The 16,104-nt window shown below is 48.7% G+C and overlaps 1 protein-coding gene across 6 annotated transcripts in view; it reads right to left on the reverse strand.

Annotated features, from left to right (window-relative positions):
* The window catches only part of LOC123586716 (mitochondrial intermediate peptidase), a 194,979-nt gene that overhangs the window by 56,611 nt on the left and 122,264 nt on the right, over positions 1-16,104 (reverse strand). For 2 of the 6 annotated variants that reach the window (XM_045456167.1, XM_045456100.1), the window contains exons 17-18: positions 10,428-10,549; positions 7,288-7,361 (exon numbers count right to left, since the gene is read on the reverse strand). The exons of 1 other annotated variant lie outside the window; for it this stretch is intronic. In XM_045456167.1, coding sequence (XP_045312123.1) covers positions 7,288-7,361; positions 10,428-10,549 — 196 coding nt within the window. Of the gene's footprint in view, positions 1-7,287; positions 7,362-10,427; positions 10,550-16,104 lie in introns of those variants that run through there. 3 more of the 6 variants (XM_045456338.1, XM_045456252.1, XR_006706993.1) reach the window with 2 other exon arrangements.

A 16,104-nucleotide genomic window follows, 5' to 3' on the forward strand; every position in this document is an offset into this window, starting at 1 on the left:
GGCCAACGGGAAAGCCTCCCGCTAAGCGAGAGGGGCTTCTGGACACCGGGTCCCCGCGGTAACCCTGGAATTACATCCCCTGGACTTGGGAGCTTCTAGCGCCGAATTCCACACGTGCGCTGAGCTGTTCCAGGGCAGCGGGGCTGCTTGTCGGGCCTGTGTTTCTCTCGTTACCTGTCTTTAAAGTTTATGGACGTGTTTTGGGAGAGACAGAGAGACAGCACAAGTGGGATAGGGGTGGAGAGAGAGGGAGAGAGGCAGAATCCCAAGCAGGCTCTGTGCTGTCAGTGCAGAGCCCGACGTGGGGCTCGAGCCCACGAAACCGCGAGGTCACGACCAGAGCCGATTGATTCCAAGAGCCGGACGCTTAACTGACTGGGCCCCCCGGGCGCCATCCCGTAGGCCTCCTGATGCCTTACACTGCAGTCAGCCACGGCTCCACCGCTCTCCTCGGTGGGTCCCCTGGGCTCTCGAGAGCACGGCCACCTCTCCTGCGGCCAAAGTTGGGAACTTGGGAACCATCTCTGGCATCCCGCCCACTGACTCACTTCCACACAGAATCGATTCCACGGCCAGCGGCTCTTACTTCATAAATGGTCTTAAATCAGAAAACCTCTTCTCATCCCGACTGCCTACTCTCCCAGGCTGGTCGCCCTCGGCTCTCACCAGGATTACTGCCAGCAAGGGGCCTCTTCGAACCAGGCGGCCCCTCGTCAGCAGGCGGCGGACACCGGAAACCCTAAACCTGATCTTGTCACTACCTGCCTTGCAAACACTGTCGGTGCTTTCTCTGGTCCTCAGAGTAAATGCCAGAAGTCCTTCACAGCATCTACAATGCCTGCGTGATACCCATTTCCCCTGACCGCTCGCTGTGCCAAGCAGCCCCTCCTCCAACGGTCCCCATGGGCTCCCCCCGCACCTCCCCCCCAGGTGACAGTGGCAGGAGAGCAGAAAAATACGGCAAATGGAGTTGGGGAGCAGGGAGGGGACACCGCGAGCAGCAGCGCCATTACCAGAAAGCTTTCCAAAGAGGCTTGTTCGTGTACTGGTAATTTTAGGATAGTTTTACATTTACTGAAGAATTGTGAGGATAGAGAGTTCCCACACACGTGCCCCAGTCGGTCGGTGCGGTCCTCCACTGTTAACGTCTTCCCTTGGTTGGGCACGGGCGTCACAACTAGTTAACCGATATTCCTTCACGGCTGTTCACTAAAGTCGGCATTTACTCACATTCCCTTCGTTTCTACCTAATGTCCTCGTTCTGCCCCAAGGTCCCATCCAGGACACCACACCGCACGCAGCCCGTCACCCCTGCTTAGCTTCCCCTGCACACCTTGAAAGTCTCTTCAATTCCCTGACCTTGACACTTTTGAGGTGGGCCGTTTGGGTATTTTGTACTCTGTCCCTCAGTTTGGGTGACGGGTTTGGGAAGGAAGCCCACAGAGGTGAAGAGCCTTTCTCGAACATCATCTCAAGGGCACATCCTATCAACATGGCTTCGCTGTCGATGCTGACCTTGAGCACCCGACCGGGGGAGTGTTTCTCAGCTTCTCCTCTAGAAAGTTCCTGTAATTTCTCCCGCCCCTTTCCACACTGTATTCCCTTGGAAGGAAACCGCCCTGTACATTCACACTTAACTTACGATCCGTTTCCTGGAGAGCGGAGCATCTGTCTGCATACATTGTTGAAATGCTTCTGCACGGGAGGTTTGTTTATTCTCCCCGTTTATTTATTCAATCATTTACATCACTGCGAACTCAAAGGCAGAAATTCTATACTTTCTGTTATATTCTAGTAACTGCCTTATTTACTCGGTTGCTCAAATTGTCACGACTTTGGCCACTGGGAACTCTTTTCAGTTTGCCTCCCTTTGACATACACACCCCTCCTTGGGTGTGTTTCTGGGCACTTTCTTATTTCCTGGAGCTCCTGGCTCGTACTTTACACTCAGCCCTGGAATCAACCGTCTCTCCAAGGAGCCTTGCTGTGAGTTGGCGTGAAACCGAGATCTGAAAGCCGGCTGTGTGCACAGCTACTGGGACCAAGATGGTTTTTGAAGAAAAGAGGAGTCATCACTATAGACGGTTTGTAGGAAACTCCTCAGGGCACAGGGATGACCTTTTGGAATAGAGACCACAATTCTCTGGGGTTTTTTCTTGGACAAAGATGATATGTAGTAAGTTAGAATAGATGACACAGGATAATTATGGCAAAAACGACCGTGCCTGGAAAACCATAAAGCTCGGCAGAAATGTAAGGTATTATGATTTTCATCAGCTTCAAGTGAGGCCCTGTGGGCTCCTAGACTTTGGTTCCAGGAGTCAGTTTGGCAACACAAACTGAAGGGAGTGCCACTGAGAGTAGACTCATTTACCTAGTAATTCTTTCAGTCTTCTCTGATGTTTGGTCCTTTTAAAAACTCTGCCAGGTTAATACTTTCTGTCTCTACTGGCATGACGGCTTTTGACCACAGAGACATAAAAATGAAGCTAAGAGTTTCTCCTCTGGCAACAAGCACAGAAGTAAAGTGGTTGAGTGTTCGCAACAGCCTCCTGGAATGCGAAAGTCTTGGACTTTAACCTTTCCTTCCCCCCGCAAAATTCTTGGTGCAAAGGTTGAGGGGTAGAGCACAGGGAGTGCTCTAACCAGAGGCAGAAACATGACACTTACTGGGCATCGAGCTCACTGGGCTGCGGCGGGGACCTTTTCTCTCGGAACCACCATGACTCAGAATGATTATAAACTAAGTTGACAGCTTTACCACAAAAGTCTAAAGGAGCTCCTACAAAAACAGATGAAGGGAAATCTTATTGCTGATGGCTGGATGGCAGGCAGGCCTCTCCGATGTCAAGGGGAACAGTTAGGATGTGAGGTTAGAAACAACCAACCGCAGACTCCTGGGGATCGTGCAGGCCTCAGGGCTCACTCCACTTACCTCTCCCATGTTCTAGGGACCAGCTCGATCTCAAGTCAGAATTTAGAGGTCAACCGAGGAAGACGCGGGAGTCGGGAGGAGAGGCGGCACAGAGAGAGAATGAACTCTTGACGGTTTCGTTATCTGTAAAAATGGAGACCATCTGACCTACGCTTTGGGGACTAAATCGGGCAGCACAGCGGAAGGTATCGGCACGTAGCAGTTTCTGCAAATGTTAGTTGCTGCTGTTGTTGTCTTTCCTGATCATCGGAATGATAAATCTGAACCTAAAAACTTAACAGGGGCCATTCGCCCAAGCTCGTAGAGGACATAAAACACAGAAACACGGCGTGCAGAGGAAGCTATGCGTGAGGACTCCCTCCGTCGTTCACAAACTGCTGAAATCATGCAACTTCTATCCCGCGGGGCCGAATCATTCCACCCTCGTGTCTGGTGTGGTACGACACGATCGTGCTGCCCAGTGGGTACAAAACGGCGCTCCCTTGCTACGCACAAGCCTTCCTGCATGTTTGCGTTCTAGCAACCCGTACATTTTCTGGAACGGTTGTGATGGACACTGAACCCACGGCACCCTTAGAGGCATTCTAGTCTCAGCTTTGAAAAATAAGAAAATGAATGAAACTATCACGTTATCATCGTTTCTTTCCGGCAAAACCCTGACGTGCTCTTATTACTCAGAAATGGGGTACTTAACATAAACCAAAAAAACACTGGCGGGTGGGGGTAGCGTATGGCAAGAAGGGGAGAAAAAACTCACCACCGGCAACTGAATACAAGGAGTTCAAGCTCAGCCCGGAATTCTTGGCAATTAAGAAAGTTGGTTTCTATCAGGTGTTGCCAAACGGTTGAGTGGCGGGGGGCGGGGGGGCGGGTGTTAAGGAAACGAATGCTGTGCTTATAACCTGTATCTTTGCATGTGCCATGGATGTGTCTAAAGTCAGGTAAGGACACACCGAGGGAGGGGAAGTGACTTTCTCCCGGAAGCCAGAGCCAGCAAGGGCCCATCCTAGTACAGTAGGCTGTGGTACCACGTGACCTCTTTTCTTCCCCGAGGGGGGACATGCCGTTTTAACTGCTATTTAACCACCAAGTTGTTTTCAAATGGCGTTTGGAGTGTTGAGAGGAAACAACTATGGGCTCTGACTCTACCAAAGCCTCCTGTTGCCACGGTTGCACGACTTGGGATTTATTTCCCCGCGGGGCTCCCTCAGTCAGGGATAGAGTCCCCGACTCTATCGGGCGACAGCTACTCCCTCGGGCTAGAGTCAGCACCGGGACAGGGCTGCGTGGCAGCACCCTTTAGCTGATGAATGGGGGGCGACCAGTGGGAGACAAGAAAGAGGAATGCTGTGTTCTCTGGGACTTCCTTCAGGCCGGGCTCTGGCCACAAGGAGGCTCATCCGTCAGTGGGCCCAGAAAAGGCCAAGGGATTCAGAGCCGATGACGACTCTTTCTAAACACAGCTCACCTGTGTGGTTTTTATTATTCAAAGGTCAAAAGCATGACGTATTTGAGTTCTGTGACTAGGTATCATTTGGAGAGCATCAGTACGAGGCAGAGGTATTCTGACTCTAAGGAATGGCCTGAGGTTCATCCGCCATAGAAGTCTTAAAGTAAGGACGTTAACAAAGTTGTCGTTTGGCCAGGGAGGAACGTAATTTGAAGGGAGGTGTTCTCCTCATCTTTTGCTACTTAATATAACTCTTTACGTTGACCTAGTAAGTAGTTAAATAACATATTTAATAAACACCTGGTAAAAATTACACTTCCGAACAGGAATAATGCCTCCCAGATCATCTAAGCTTTTATATCGCAACTCTTAACAATTTCACCAATCGCTACTCCTAGGGGTACCCTGGTGTTCGGCTATTAGCCGTCCCCTAAGACATTCTGTTTTGGGGTACAGGCTGGCTGCATACAAGAAAATGAGAAGCCGCTGCTGGTCTTGTCTTACAAATCCAACCCTATAAAGCGACGACAGGCGTAACTTCTCCGCACGTCCCCCATTCATCTTTGACATGTAACAAACCATGTGAATTAATGAGATCAGACAGAACCACATTAAGACAAATATTGAGGTTTAAAAGCAGAACCATTCTATTGTTAACTGGAATCCGAACACTTTCTCATCCCTGGTTGGAACCACAATCTTGTTTTTCTCTCCCAAGTGTGCGAATTCTGGTGTGGGAAATATTAGGTTTCTTAACACAATGACATTTCATATAAAGAGCAGAATTTTTAGAGAGGTTTCTTACAACATTCCTGGAGGCAGGGTAGACCAACACACCAGCCAAAAGACAAACACAGGAAAGGATTTACTTTTTTCCCCCTTTGATGGAACCATATGGAAGCTAATACTTATGTGCAGACACCATTTAGACCTTGGTCTCAACAAGGAGAAGCTGAGCACGGCTACTGGGAGACTATACAGAACAGAAAATCTACGGGAGAAAGCCATCCTACAGCATCTCTTCTTGGAGCACAGTGGGCTTTTCGTGCAGGACCACAAACCACTGGCTATAAGCACACAATTTAACCTCTTGGTTGCTTACTATCATGAGCCAAGTAATCTGCCTTTCGCGCGGGTCCGTAGGAGACCCTTACCCCAGTGTCGTGTTCCGCAAACACGTGAAACAGCACAGACTGCCGACGACCTCGGTCTCTGCAGCCAGAAGTCACAGGTTCAAATCCTGACTGTTCTACTCACTGCCTCTAACATGGACCAAGGACTGACCTGTTTCAGCCTCGGTAAAATGGGAATAACGATCATTCCCACCTCCTAGGGTGGCTAGAAGATTGCATCAACCAACGCACGCAAACCATTTTAAACCATTCCCTGGATGTGGCACAGTTCACGAAGGGCCAGTAAGGCTCAAGTGGGAACTGAGGCGCCATCAGCGTGCCCTCTGCACCGCAGGACGGCTCCGAGGGCAGTGCACTGATGGAAGAGCAAAGCGTGGCTGTGGCGGACTTTTGTCATCTCTGGTTGGGCGGGGCCCCATGAAACTGCAGGGTTTGCAGGCGGGCAGATTTGTTTTCTAAACACGCGGCCGGCATCGGGCGGATTGTCCCCACGAGAGCGCCCCCTCCCGGCAGAGCTGAAGGAGCGCGAGCCGCACAAGGACCCGATGTTCGTCTTCGCCTCTTCCGCTCCTGCCCTCCGCACAGGGCAACACAACACACAACCACAGCGGTGCCCCGGGCAGAGTGAGCGCTCAGCAAGTACCCGCTGAACACACAGCTAAAGGGAAGGACCTGGGGCTCCGTGAACACCCGCAACAGGTGTTAGACCGAACAGATCTAGGCAAGGAAACCTTGACGTCAGACCCACTGCGACCATATTTCTCCACTGCTGGATGGTATTTCCTAAAAGCAATTTTTATCAGCTAGTTAGGGAGATCAGCTGCAAATAAGATTGTCAATACACTGAGATCCAATAATATTCGCATGTTCCTTAAAATATTTGCGAGAACATTTTATGAAAACCCATGATGGTCACTTCCATTTACAATTAAATTTTCAGTGTAAATACTTAAATGAAAAAACGAACCTCCCAAATTACCTAAGACAACAAGCATCGTAGTACCTCAAAGAGAAGATTTACTTAGGTTCTAATTTGTCAATGGGTAAAAAAATGTCTTGGAATTTCTAGCAAAGGCATAGCTAAGCTTTCAGAGAAAGCTTACAGGACTTCTTTAAGCTAAAGAAATACACTGGGACCTATTAAAACCAATTTTTTTGATAATTTATGACAAACTTACAAATTTCCTACATTTTAAAAGTTAAAACCTGAAATTTTATCCTGGCATCTAAATACATCACAGTAACTAAAAATTAATTTGTTTGGGATACAATGAACTAGATACATGCTCAGAACAAAGGACACAGCTGACGCATCATCTCTAAAGGCAAAAAAAAAAAAAAAAATGTATGGAGGAAATATGAAACAGCTTTCACTATAGACGGCGCAAAAACATAACTCCAAGAGCTAATATTAAAACCTAACCCATAAAACAGGAGGGTGGTGAGGGGATGGGCGAAATCAATGAAGGGGACTGAGGTACCAACTGCCAGTAATCAAATAAATAAGTCACAGAGATGAAAAGCACAGCATAGGAAATACAGTCAATAACACTGTCATAACAGTGTTCGGTGACCCATGGCAGCGACAATATGCTGGTGACCCTGGCGTAATGTACACACCTGCCCGATCACCGTGCTGTGCACCTGAAACTAATATAACGTTGTATGGCAACGTTAAATTATATTATAATTTAAAATATATACAACCCATAAAACCTTGAAAGAAAGAAGGTCGCACAGCAAAGTTCCCAATCCTCGTTTTGTTTTACCTTGCACCATGAGCATCGGTTCCTTGCCCCCGCCGTGTGCCAGCATCTCCCTGCGATAGCGCTCCCCTGCCGTCCTGGTGGGGGGAGAAAAAGAGACCGTTACAGGCACTGACACGGGCAGTCCGCCCAGCCCCCGGTCACCCGTGTCTTGGTTTCTTTCTCCAAATGAAGCCACGCTGACAGAAAAGCCGCCACCATGAGATAGCTCAGCCCTCGATTTTCCTGCTTCTAAACATCGAATTCCAATTTTTGAATTACTCTAATAAAGTCAAACTAGGTGTGAAACATTTACTGTAAAAGGAGAAGTGTATTTTTAGCTTTGTTTCACAGCAAGCAATCTCTCTTCAAAGAAAGGATTATTTCGTTTATGGATCATATACTAAGTGGAAGCTATCCTATTCTCCATCGTCTTTGGGATTATCTTAAAGTGAGGTTTTGGAATTATTTACGCTGAGATGAAACAGAGAGAGAAAAAATAAGACTGTGAAATACAAGCGAAGGAGAAAAAGCTGGCAGGAGAGGGTTAATTACACCCGGAGACCTTGGCTTAGGGTAACAGCTAATGGAACAGGAAACTGACTCTTGAGTATACAGGTGGAAAGGGCAAAGTTCGGAACGGCCCGTCTGTGATGCTCTCTGTCTGCTGGATTCTGCAGGGAACACCGTCTGTGATGATCCTCGCAGGCAGATTTTGGAGAACTTTTATAGACAGAAATTCTCCAACTTAATGGCACCCAGACACAAGGCTATTTAGAGCTACTTTTGTGTACTATGGAAAATGCAATTCCTTTAATGCCAGATGACTGACACCCATGATGACAGAAGTCACATAAATCATGATGGTTTCATTGCACTATTTCTGGAGCATCTTTGCATACGGGCAATTTTGCAAACGCGGTTTCTAATCAGAATTTCTGATGGCGTCACAGTGTCCAACATAGGTTGATGTCAAACACGAAGTGGGTGCTAAGGCAAAGCGTGTCCTGAATTAGGAAACAGGGACAGAAGGCTGGGCCCACCCAGGGAGGGGACAGGTGGCTGAGAGGCCCTGCCTGACCTCTGGCCTGGGGGAGGGGTGTACCTCCTCCTGGCCCCTGGCTTTCTGGTGAGGCATCCAGTCTGGTGATTTTTTTCAGGAGTGGGATCAAAAAGGATCTTTTGACATAGGTAAGAAATTTTCTAGCCTTATGAGTATTTTTACTAGCTTACTTTTACATGTCTATAAAAGTGTGGCAAACTACATGTCTAGGCAAGAATGCACACATAAACAAGATATAAATGCAAGAAATATACGTACTTAATAGTATGTGGTCTTCTAGTAAAGTGCAGTTCCTTTAAACAAGGTAATATTTTGCCTGTTTATAGAAATCTCCAGTGAAGAATCGTAATTCCCCGAAATGATTTATTATAGTCAATTTTGGCTTTCGGTCTTTTGAAAATAACAAAATCTGAAAAGCAGACCGAATGTGTGCGGCATGCGAAGGGCAGGAGACAAAAGAACATGTGGCTACGAAGCTGCAAAACACTTCGACATTCTATGACCTCAGACTCAAGTTCCAAAGCCTTTGGAACTGAATGTGATTATTAGATGCTAAGAAAACCCCAACCTGCATCAAGCTGCATGAAAAGCTGGAGTTGTGCAGGAGACGGGGAGGGGGAGGGGGCTGGGAATCAGCAGACCTGTTTTATCATCTCACTCCAGTCTGAACTGTGAGGCCTCGGACAAACCACTTGCCCTCTCCGAGCCTCAGTTTCCTCTCGTAAGAAGTACGTGCTCTGCCAGGACAACCGTGAATGCGAACTAACGCGCCATACGGAAATTTCAGGGCACTCCGAAAATCCGAGGTGCCGTTCATCTTCAACCACATGAAAGTGGTGAAGACACCAGTCATCATCCACGGCTGCCTGACAGGTATTTGGAGACGCGTCCGTGTGGTGAGGAGACAAGATGTTTTAAGCGAGTATGAGACCAGATCATCATTAGTGGTTTGCTTTCAAGGAAGCACCTTCCAAGGACTCTGAGACCAGAACTCAACTTCCCCAAGGTTGCGGTCGAGAAGCATCCTGTGGAGGCCCACGGGGGGCACGACAGGATACTCCTGTGCTTCTGATCCTGGGGATGCGGGGCTGCCCAGCCCAGACCCCGCTCTCCGTCCTCTTCCAGCCCGCCGCCACCTCGCGCGGCCTGTCTCCACGGCGGGGAAGGGGTTGGGCATCGTACGTCCCTACCTGAAATCCACCTACCCGATTCCCTCACTGAATCACTACAGGCTCCCACGGTCACCAGCTAGCCTGAGGCCCGAGACTCAGACCACAGTCATGTTCGTGAGCCTTCCGCTGCTGAGTCAGCCGCGGATTCTCCCGTCTGAACCACTGCCCATCCTGGTGGTGGAAATGGTGAGCAAGGCTACTCGAGAGGGCACCCAGGAGGAGGCAGGCCGCGGGAAGCGATGTGGGGCAGGGGTTCTGCAGCTACCGATACTAAGTGGCGGTCAGCGGCCCCCATGAAGGGGAGAGGTGGAGGAGCCGTCAGGGGAGCGGGTCCCCTTCTTCAGACTGCCACCGTCTTCCACGGGAAGAAAGCGTTCCAAAGTCGGGCAAAGGGGGAACCTTCCGGAGCAAAGTGGACCCTGGCATCGAGAGTCAACGCTTCCAATGGTGCTGCTCCCAAATGACTGAGAGTAGCGAGTCCTTCGTTGGGCAACAAAGAGGAAATCAGGTGTTCCGTGTGACTGACTCCTCGGAAGCTTGTGCTGAAAATAAGGAAGGCCGCCTCAAGTAACGGGAAGCACAGAGCAGTGGGGAACAGACAACAAGACAGGCTGGAACAGCCACGCAAACCCACAGGGGACGCACGGGAACACAGCAGTCTAGGCCCGCTTTGGAGGCGCAAAGAGCCCTCACGCAGAGGTCCCTGCGGGCGTGACAGGAGGGTGCCACACCATCGCCGGTGTGTGACAGCCGTGAGTGCCGCGGGGCGAGGTGGAGGCTCGGGGCCCGGCCCCGTCTCGGGCAGCCGGTCGGAAGGGCCTGGCAGTGGCCTGCACTGCGGGGCAAGCGGCTGAGGTTCCCGGCCTGGCTTCAGACGCAGCGGCGTGGCAGATTCCTGGTGTCAGAGAAGAATTCCTCCCCCTCGTTACCTGTTAAATGGGTCTCGTCGAAAACACTCCTTCCAGACCATGGAAGCTACCGCCCTGGACATGAGGTACGAGTAATACTTGGCACCGTAGCCCACGAGGTGGCTGAACCGAAGCTGCCAGGCCTGCCAACACGGAAACAGCACAGGAAATAATTACGTCTTTGTATCTCCAGGTATCACGCACCAGAACACAATGGGAGCACAGGAGGAAACCCGCAAATGTCTGGATTTAAATTTAACCCTCGTGGGCCACGTCGCTCACCATGTTAACATTTTTCCATATTTTATACACTGTTACGGACTGCAGGGTGCCCCCCCGCCCCAAAATTCGTATGTCGAAGCCCCCACCCCGATGCCGCAGAATGTGACTGTATTTGGAGATAGAGCCTTTCTTTTAAAAGGGTGGCTAAGCTAAAATGGGGCTAATGCAGGGGGACTAGAGTCCTTCTAAGAAGGGAGAGACACCAGGGTGGGCTCAGAGGAAAGACCGCGTGAGGACACGGCCAGAAGGCGGTCGTCTGCCCTCAAGGGGAGGAGCCTTGAGGAAAGCAAACCTGACACGCTGAACCGTTTTGTACAAGTTCATCACTGCTGGGGCTCCGCTCTGTGACAGACGTGGAAAGCGGGCAGCCCGAGCTCAGCAGGAGAAGTGAGGATCGCGGAGGGGGCTGGGCTCTCACACCCGTCGTGGCCTGCGGATGGATGCCTGGTCATCCACGCCCGAGGGAACCGTGGGTCTGGCTCTGAGTGCCTCCGTGCTTTTTGAGGACAATCGTGTAGCTCTTGTAAGAAAGGCCGTGTGAGTTTTCATGGAAGAGTGCTCTCCCACTGGAAAATTCTCTTCCTGCCAATACCGTTCTTTCTTGGGACCTAAAAGCTAAAACACCTACCTCCTGATTGGTCAGTAGGAGGAAGGGTATCCAAGTGGCAACGCATAAACCTACCAGGCCATACTCACGGTGACATCATGACGACAAAAGCTAGAATTCTAAAAACTGTCCTCAAAAGACGGATTTGTGACTTAAACATGACATCCACTGTCTTCTAATGTATGCTTTAGTTGAACATTAAAACTTTTTGAGGAAAAAAAACTGCAGCCCACGTATTTTTTAAAGATGTAACCAAAAAACTAAGCCTTATTCATGACTGACAGATGGATATGTTATACTTTCATTTGTAATTTTTTAACAAAGGCATAATTGACATGTTACAGAAGTTTTAGGTATACAACATAATGATTTGCTATTTGCATGTATTGTGAAATGATCACCACAGTAAAGCCTAGAAGCCTGTTTTTTTTTTTTTAAACTAAGATAGTCATTAACAAATCTTTTAATTCCCTGGGAAATAAAGTATAAACTGTAATCCTTATCACAAACCTATAAACTAGTTAAGCAAATTCTACCTGATTGAGAACACAGACGGTTCCTTGATCACAGTGTGTGGCAAATTTTCAAACATCGTCTAAGTCTTGTATCTACTCCACAGGGGCTTATGATGAGGTCCCGTGCTAGTTATTCTCCGGGCGTGTCCGACACTTTCAGACAAACAGTTTGCCTGGATTGGGCAAAAGAGCGGTTGCAAAAGAGGGTGTGCTAACGTGACATTGTCAGCTATGCTTCGATGTTTTAGGAGCACTTAAAAAAAAAGGAAGAGCATGTGGGGCGCCTGGGTGGCGCAGTCGGTTAGGCGTCCGACTTCAGCCAGGTCACGATCTCGCGGTCCGTGAGTTCGAGCCCCGCGTCAGGCTCTGGGCTGATGGCTCAGAGCCTGGAGCCTGTTTCTGATTCTGTGTCTCCCTCTCTCTCTGCCCCTCCCCTGTTCATGCTCTGTCTCTCTCTGTCCCAAAAATAAATAAACGTTGAAAAAAAAAAAAAAAAAAAAAAGGAAGAGCACAAATAAATGGAAAATGGCAAATGGGAAAAAAAAAAGGAAGGTTCGCTGAGGCGTCCCAACTAATTTTGAACGTGAGGATATCATGGCAGAGAGAAACAACTACCCTCCGTATCCACTCTCCCCATTTTTCAAAATGGCTATGCTTGGAAGTAAAGTGAGCACCCTGTGAGTCACGTTCTTAAAGGAAACAGATGTGCCCCTTGCTCCTGAGGTCTGTCACGTCGGGCCGTCTGTGAAGGTGAGTCCCCGGCGAGGGGGAGCTGTAAGCCGGGAGCGTGGTTTCGGACTCCACGTGGCCACCGCCAGCACCGGGTGGGTGCGTTCACGAGGCTGCTGTCTGGGGTCTGTTACAGTCACCGGACCTGGATCCTTCCTAACTTCACCATGACAACATGAAGGGCAGCTGGACTGAGGCCCAAAGGCTCAACTGTGGCCTCGCCCCAGATGGGAGAAAGTGACTGCACACTGTCCAGTCAACAGGTACCCTCAGGGGGACGTGGGGGACATGGAAAACTCAGACAGGCTACCTTTCGCATCCCGTTTCTGTGCAAGGGGTATTGAAAGTGAAGGCAAATTCTCAAGGACCATCTATGGGTCAAAATCCATTACGATAAATTTTGAGTGACTAAAGTTTGAGTCAAAGGGTTAGGTCTTTCAGAGTTCAATTATAACCCATACGGTTCTGGATACTCTGTCTTATTAAAAAAAGGGGAGGGTCTATGTCAATTTTTGTGGTATGCTGGCATCTTAATGGGCCGCTGGTAATCTTTCTCACATGAAGCCGCTGGGATGCGATGATATCTTTGGTAACGGAGTACGGCCTGCTGTTTTAATCTGGCTCTTATGCGATAGATTATATAAGCCTTTCTCAAGGTGGAAGTCTCGAGATCAGAAGCACACAATTTAAGGTGCCCCGTCTGAAGCTTCTTCTCGGTGATCTGCCGTAACTAGTTCGGTAGCCTTTGTAATGCAGAGCCAAGTTTAATTTTGTTTAGTTAGATTCCAGCTGGATACGCTTTCGTTTTGCCTTGAATGCAGGCCTACTTCCATAAAGGCATTTGATTTGAGCCAAGGGATTTCTAAGTTCGTTCACGTTATCAGCTCATAACTGAGTCCTCACATAAACAGAGTAATAAAAATCAGACCTTTCGGAAGTGTAGAAAGAGACATCGGGATGCGTGCAATGCTCAGCTTCCTGAGCTGTCATGGTGTCTGCTGAACAGCAACATGCCCGCCGGGATGCAGATGCTCTGGCACAACGCACACCTCGTCGCGTCTTATCCTTTAATTACAGGCTTGAGTCTGGTACTACACCCTTCTCATACCCAAACATTTCACACGCCAAAGAAATTGCACCCACCTGCCACCTTTCATCAGAGGCCTGCACGTTTATGGTAGACTAACACCTAGGGTTCCACTGCTGTTTGACCACAAATAGCTGAATTCCTGCTGATTCAATCTCATATTAAGACCTTATTATAATTTCACTCATTCATCAGGAAAAGGAAAAGGCAGCATTTCATTTTAAGCTCAGCAGTTAACGATATGACTCTCCCTTTGAAGTCGAATGTTTCATGTCCTAAGGGACAAGGTCAGACGGACAGAAGTTTCTACCCTTCCTTTGAAGTGTAATGTGCGGATCTGGTCTTAAAAACCAAGGGCACCAACCCCTTCGCTGCTTCTCTTTTATTCTGTGCAGACCTTCTTCTAACCCTGCCCCTGTCCCACGGCTTGGTTATGACAAACCTCTTGGTCAGACACGCCCAGGGATCCCACATAAAAGACAGGAACGTGGAGCAGGTGAAGAGTGAGTGTTCCAGGAACTCCGTGGAAACCGTCACTTGCTTTAGAACTCAGGGAAGCGGGGCCCTTTGAGGCTTCTCATTCGCTGTAGCTCCTGCCTAACAGCGCGACTTTCCTCCGTCCGAGTTAGAGACCGGACCGGGAGGCCAGGAACAGAAACAACAAAGCATCTGGTGACCTACTATCCACCTCAGTTTCGAACCCAGAAGAGGGGCTCGTGCAGAGTAAGCACTCATCAACTACACGTTAAATGTTCAATGACTGAACTAATCACCTCTTAAAAAAAATTTTTTTTTAATATTTATTTTTGAGAGACGGAGTGTGAGCGGGGGAGGGGCAGAGAGCGAGGGAGACACAGAATCCGAAGCAGGCTCCAGGCTCCGAGCTGTCAGCACAGAGCCGACGTGGGGCTCGAACTCGCAAACCTCGAGATCATGACCCGACTGGAAGTCGGACGCTTAACCAACTGAGCCCCCCCCCCCACACCGGCACCCCTCATTTCTCTTAATTATACTCTCAGCACACCATTTCTTCATTTCTAGCTATATGTGTATAAACGTATTTAGCTAAAATTTATTTTAAAACAATCTTTATCGGTGACATTCGAAGTTGCATGAGGTGTGTGCCGTACGAACCGAGATTTCCTTCAGAGCAAAGACCACAGTGCTGTGTCTACGTCTAAGCTCAGCACGGCATGGGGACCATGAAAGGAAATCAACAGCTGTCTGCTGGCTGGCTGGCTGGCTGGCTGAACGGGTGGACAGATGGACAGATACTAAAGGCTTCGTTTAGGATGATGCTCAATGTTCCTGAAAAATTAGCCTTTGATTTCAAGGAGGAGGCGAGGAACAACATTTATATCACAAACAAGAGGATATCACAGAGCTAAAAGCAAATGTTGGATCTCATGCTGACTATTAATAGGTTTTTTTTACCTACATTTTTTTTTACTATTATCTGAAAAATGACATAAGATTTTTGAGGCTAATTTCGACACCAGATCTCCAGGTCTGGACTCTGTGTAGTGTTTTGTCTTCACGGACAGACCATTCTGACTTTTCACATGAGGCACAATCTTGCTGGTTTGTGGAGGAGCTCTTAGGGTATCAAATCCGTGCCATCCCAAAGTGTTTATTTGGCCGCCACGGAAAGCAGAAGGACATATTTTCCCATCTGCCTCCTCATGTTTATATTCTCTCTTAACGTATGCATACGTATACATTTTCCATGAATCAATATAGACTAGTTTTTCTAGTTTGATAAAAACTCCCTATGGACACTTTACCAGAACCTGAGAAATGACAGTGCCAAACAAACTAGAATTCTCCATTTGAAATACAAAGGGATTTAAATTTTTTTTAGTCTTTCTTTATCTTAGAGAGAGAGACAGAGCGCGAGCAGGGAGGGGGCAGAGAAACAGGGAGACGTGGGATCCGAAGCAGGCTCCAGGCTCTAAGGTATCAGCACAGAGCCCGACGCGGGCTCAGACCCACGAACCGTGAGATCATGACCTGAGCTAAAGTCAGACGCTTAACTGACTGAGCCACCCAGGAGCCCCAATACGAGGTGATTTTATTTTTATTTTTTTAATTTTTTTAATTTTTAATTTTTTTTTTTTTTACTTTTTAGGTATTTCAGCTATACGAGGTGATTTTAAATGAAACACAGCTATCGTGCTTGACACACCCCCAGATAGTCCCTACGTTCCCGTTCATGCCTTAGGGAAACCTCCTCCCCTTGAGTGTGGGCAGGACGTGTGCCTTGCTTCTAACCAACAGACTATGGCAACGGCAATGGGAGGTCACCCTCATCGTGAGTTGTGTTAGACACAATGTCTCGTCTGATGAGCAGACTCTAGAAACTCTCCGTGGTGGCCTGAGGAACTCAGCGGCTATGTTGGGGAAGCCCATCCGGCAGGAAGCCGGGTGAAGCCTCTAGGATCTGGGAGGGAGGATTTCAGACACAGGGGTGGCCTCTCG

Source organism: Leopardus geoffroyi, chromosome A1 (assembly GCF_018350155.1).
Source record: "Leopardus geoffroyi isolate Oge1 chromosome A1, O.geoffroyi_Oge1_pat1.0, whole genome shotgun sequence".
NCBI classification, from domain to species: Eukaryota; Metazoa; Chordata; class Mammalia; order Carnivora; family Felidae; genus Leopardus; species Leopardus geoffroyi.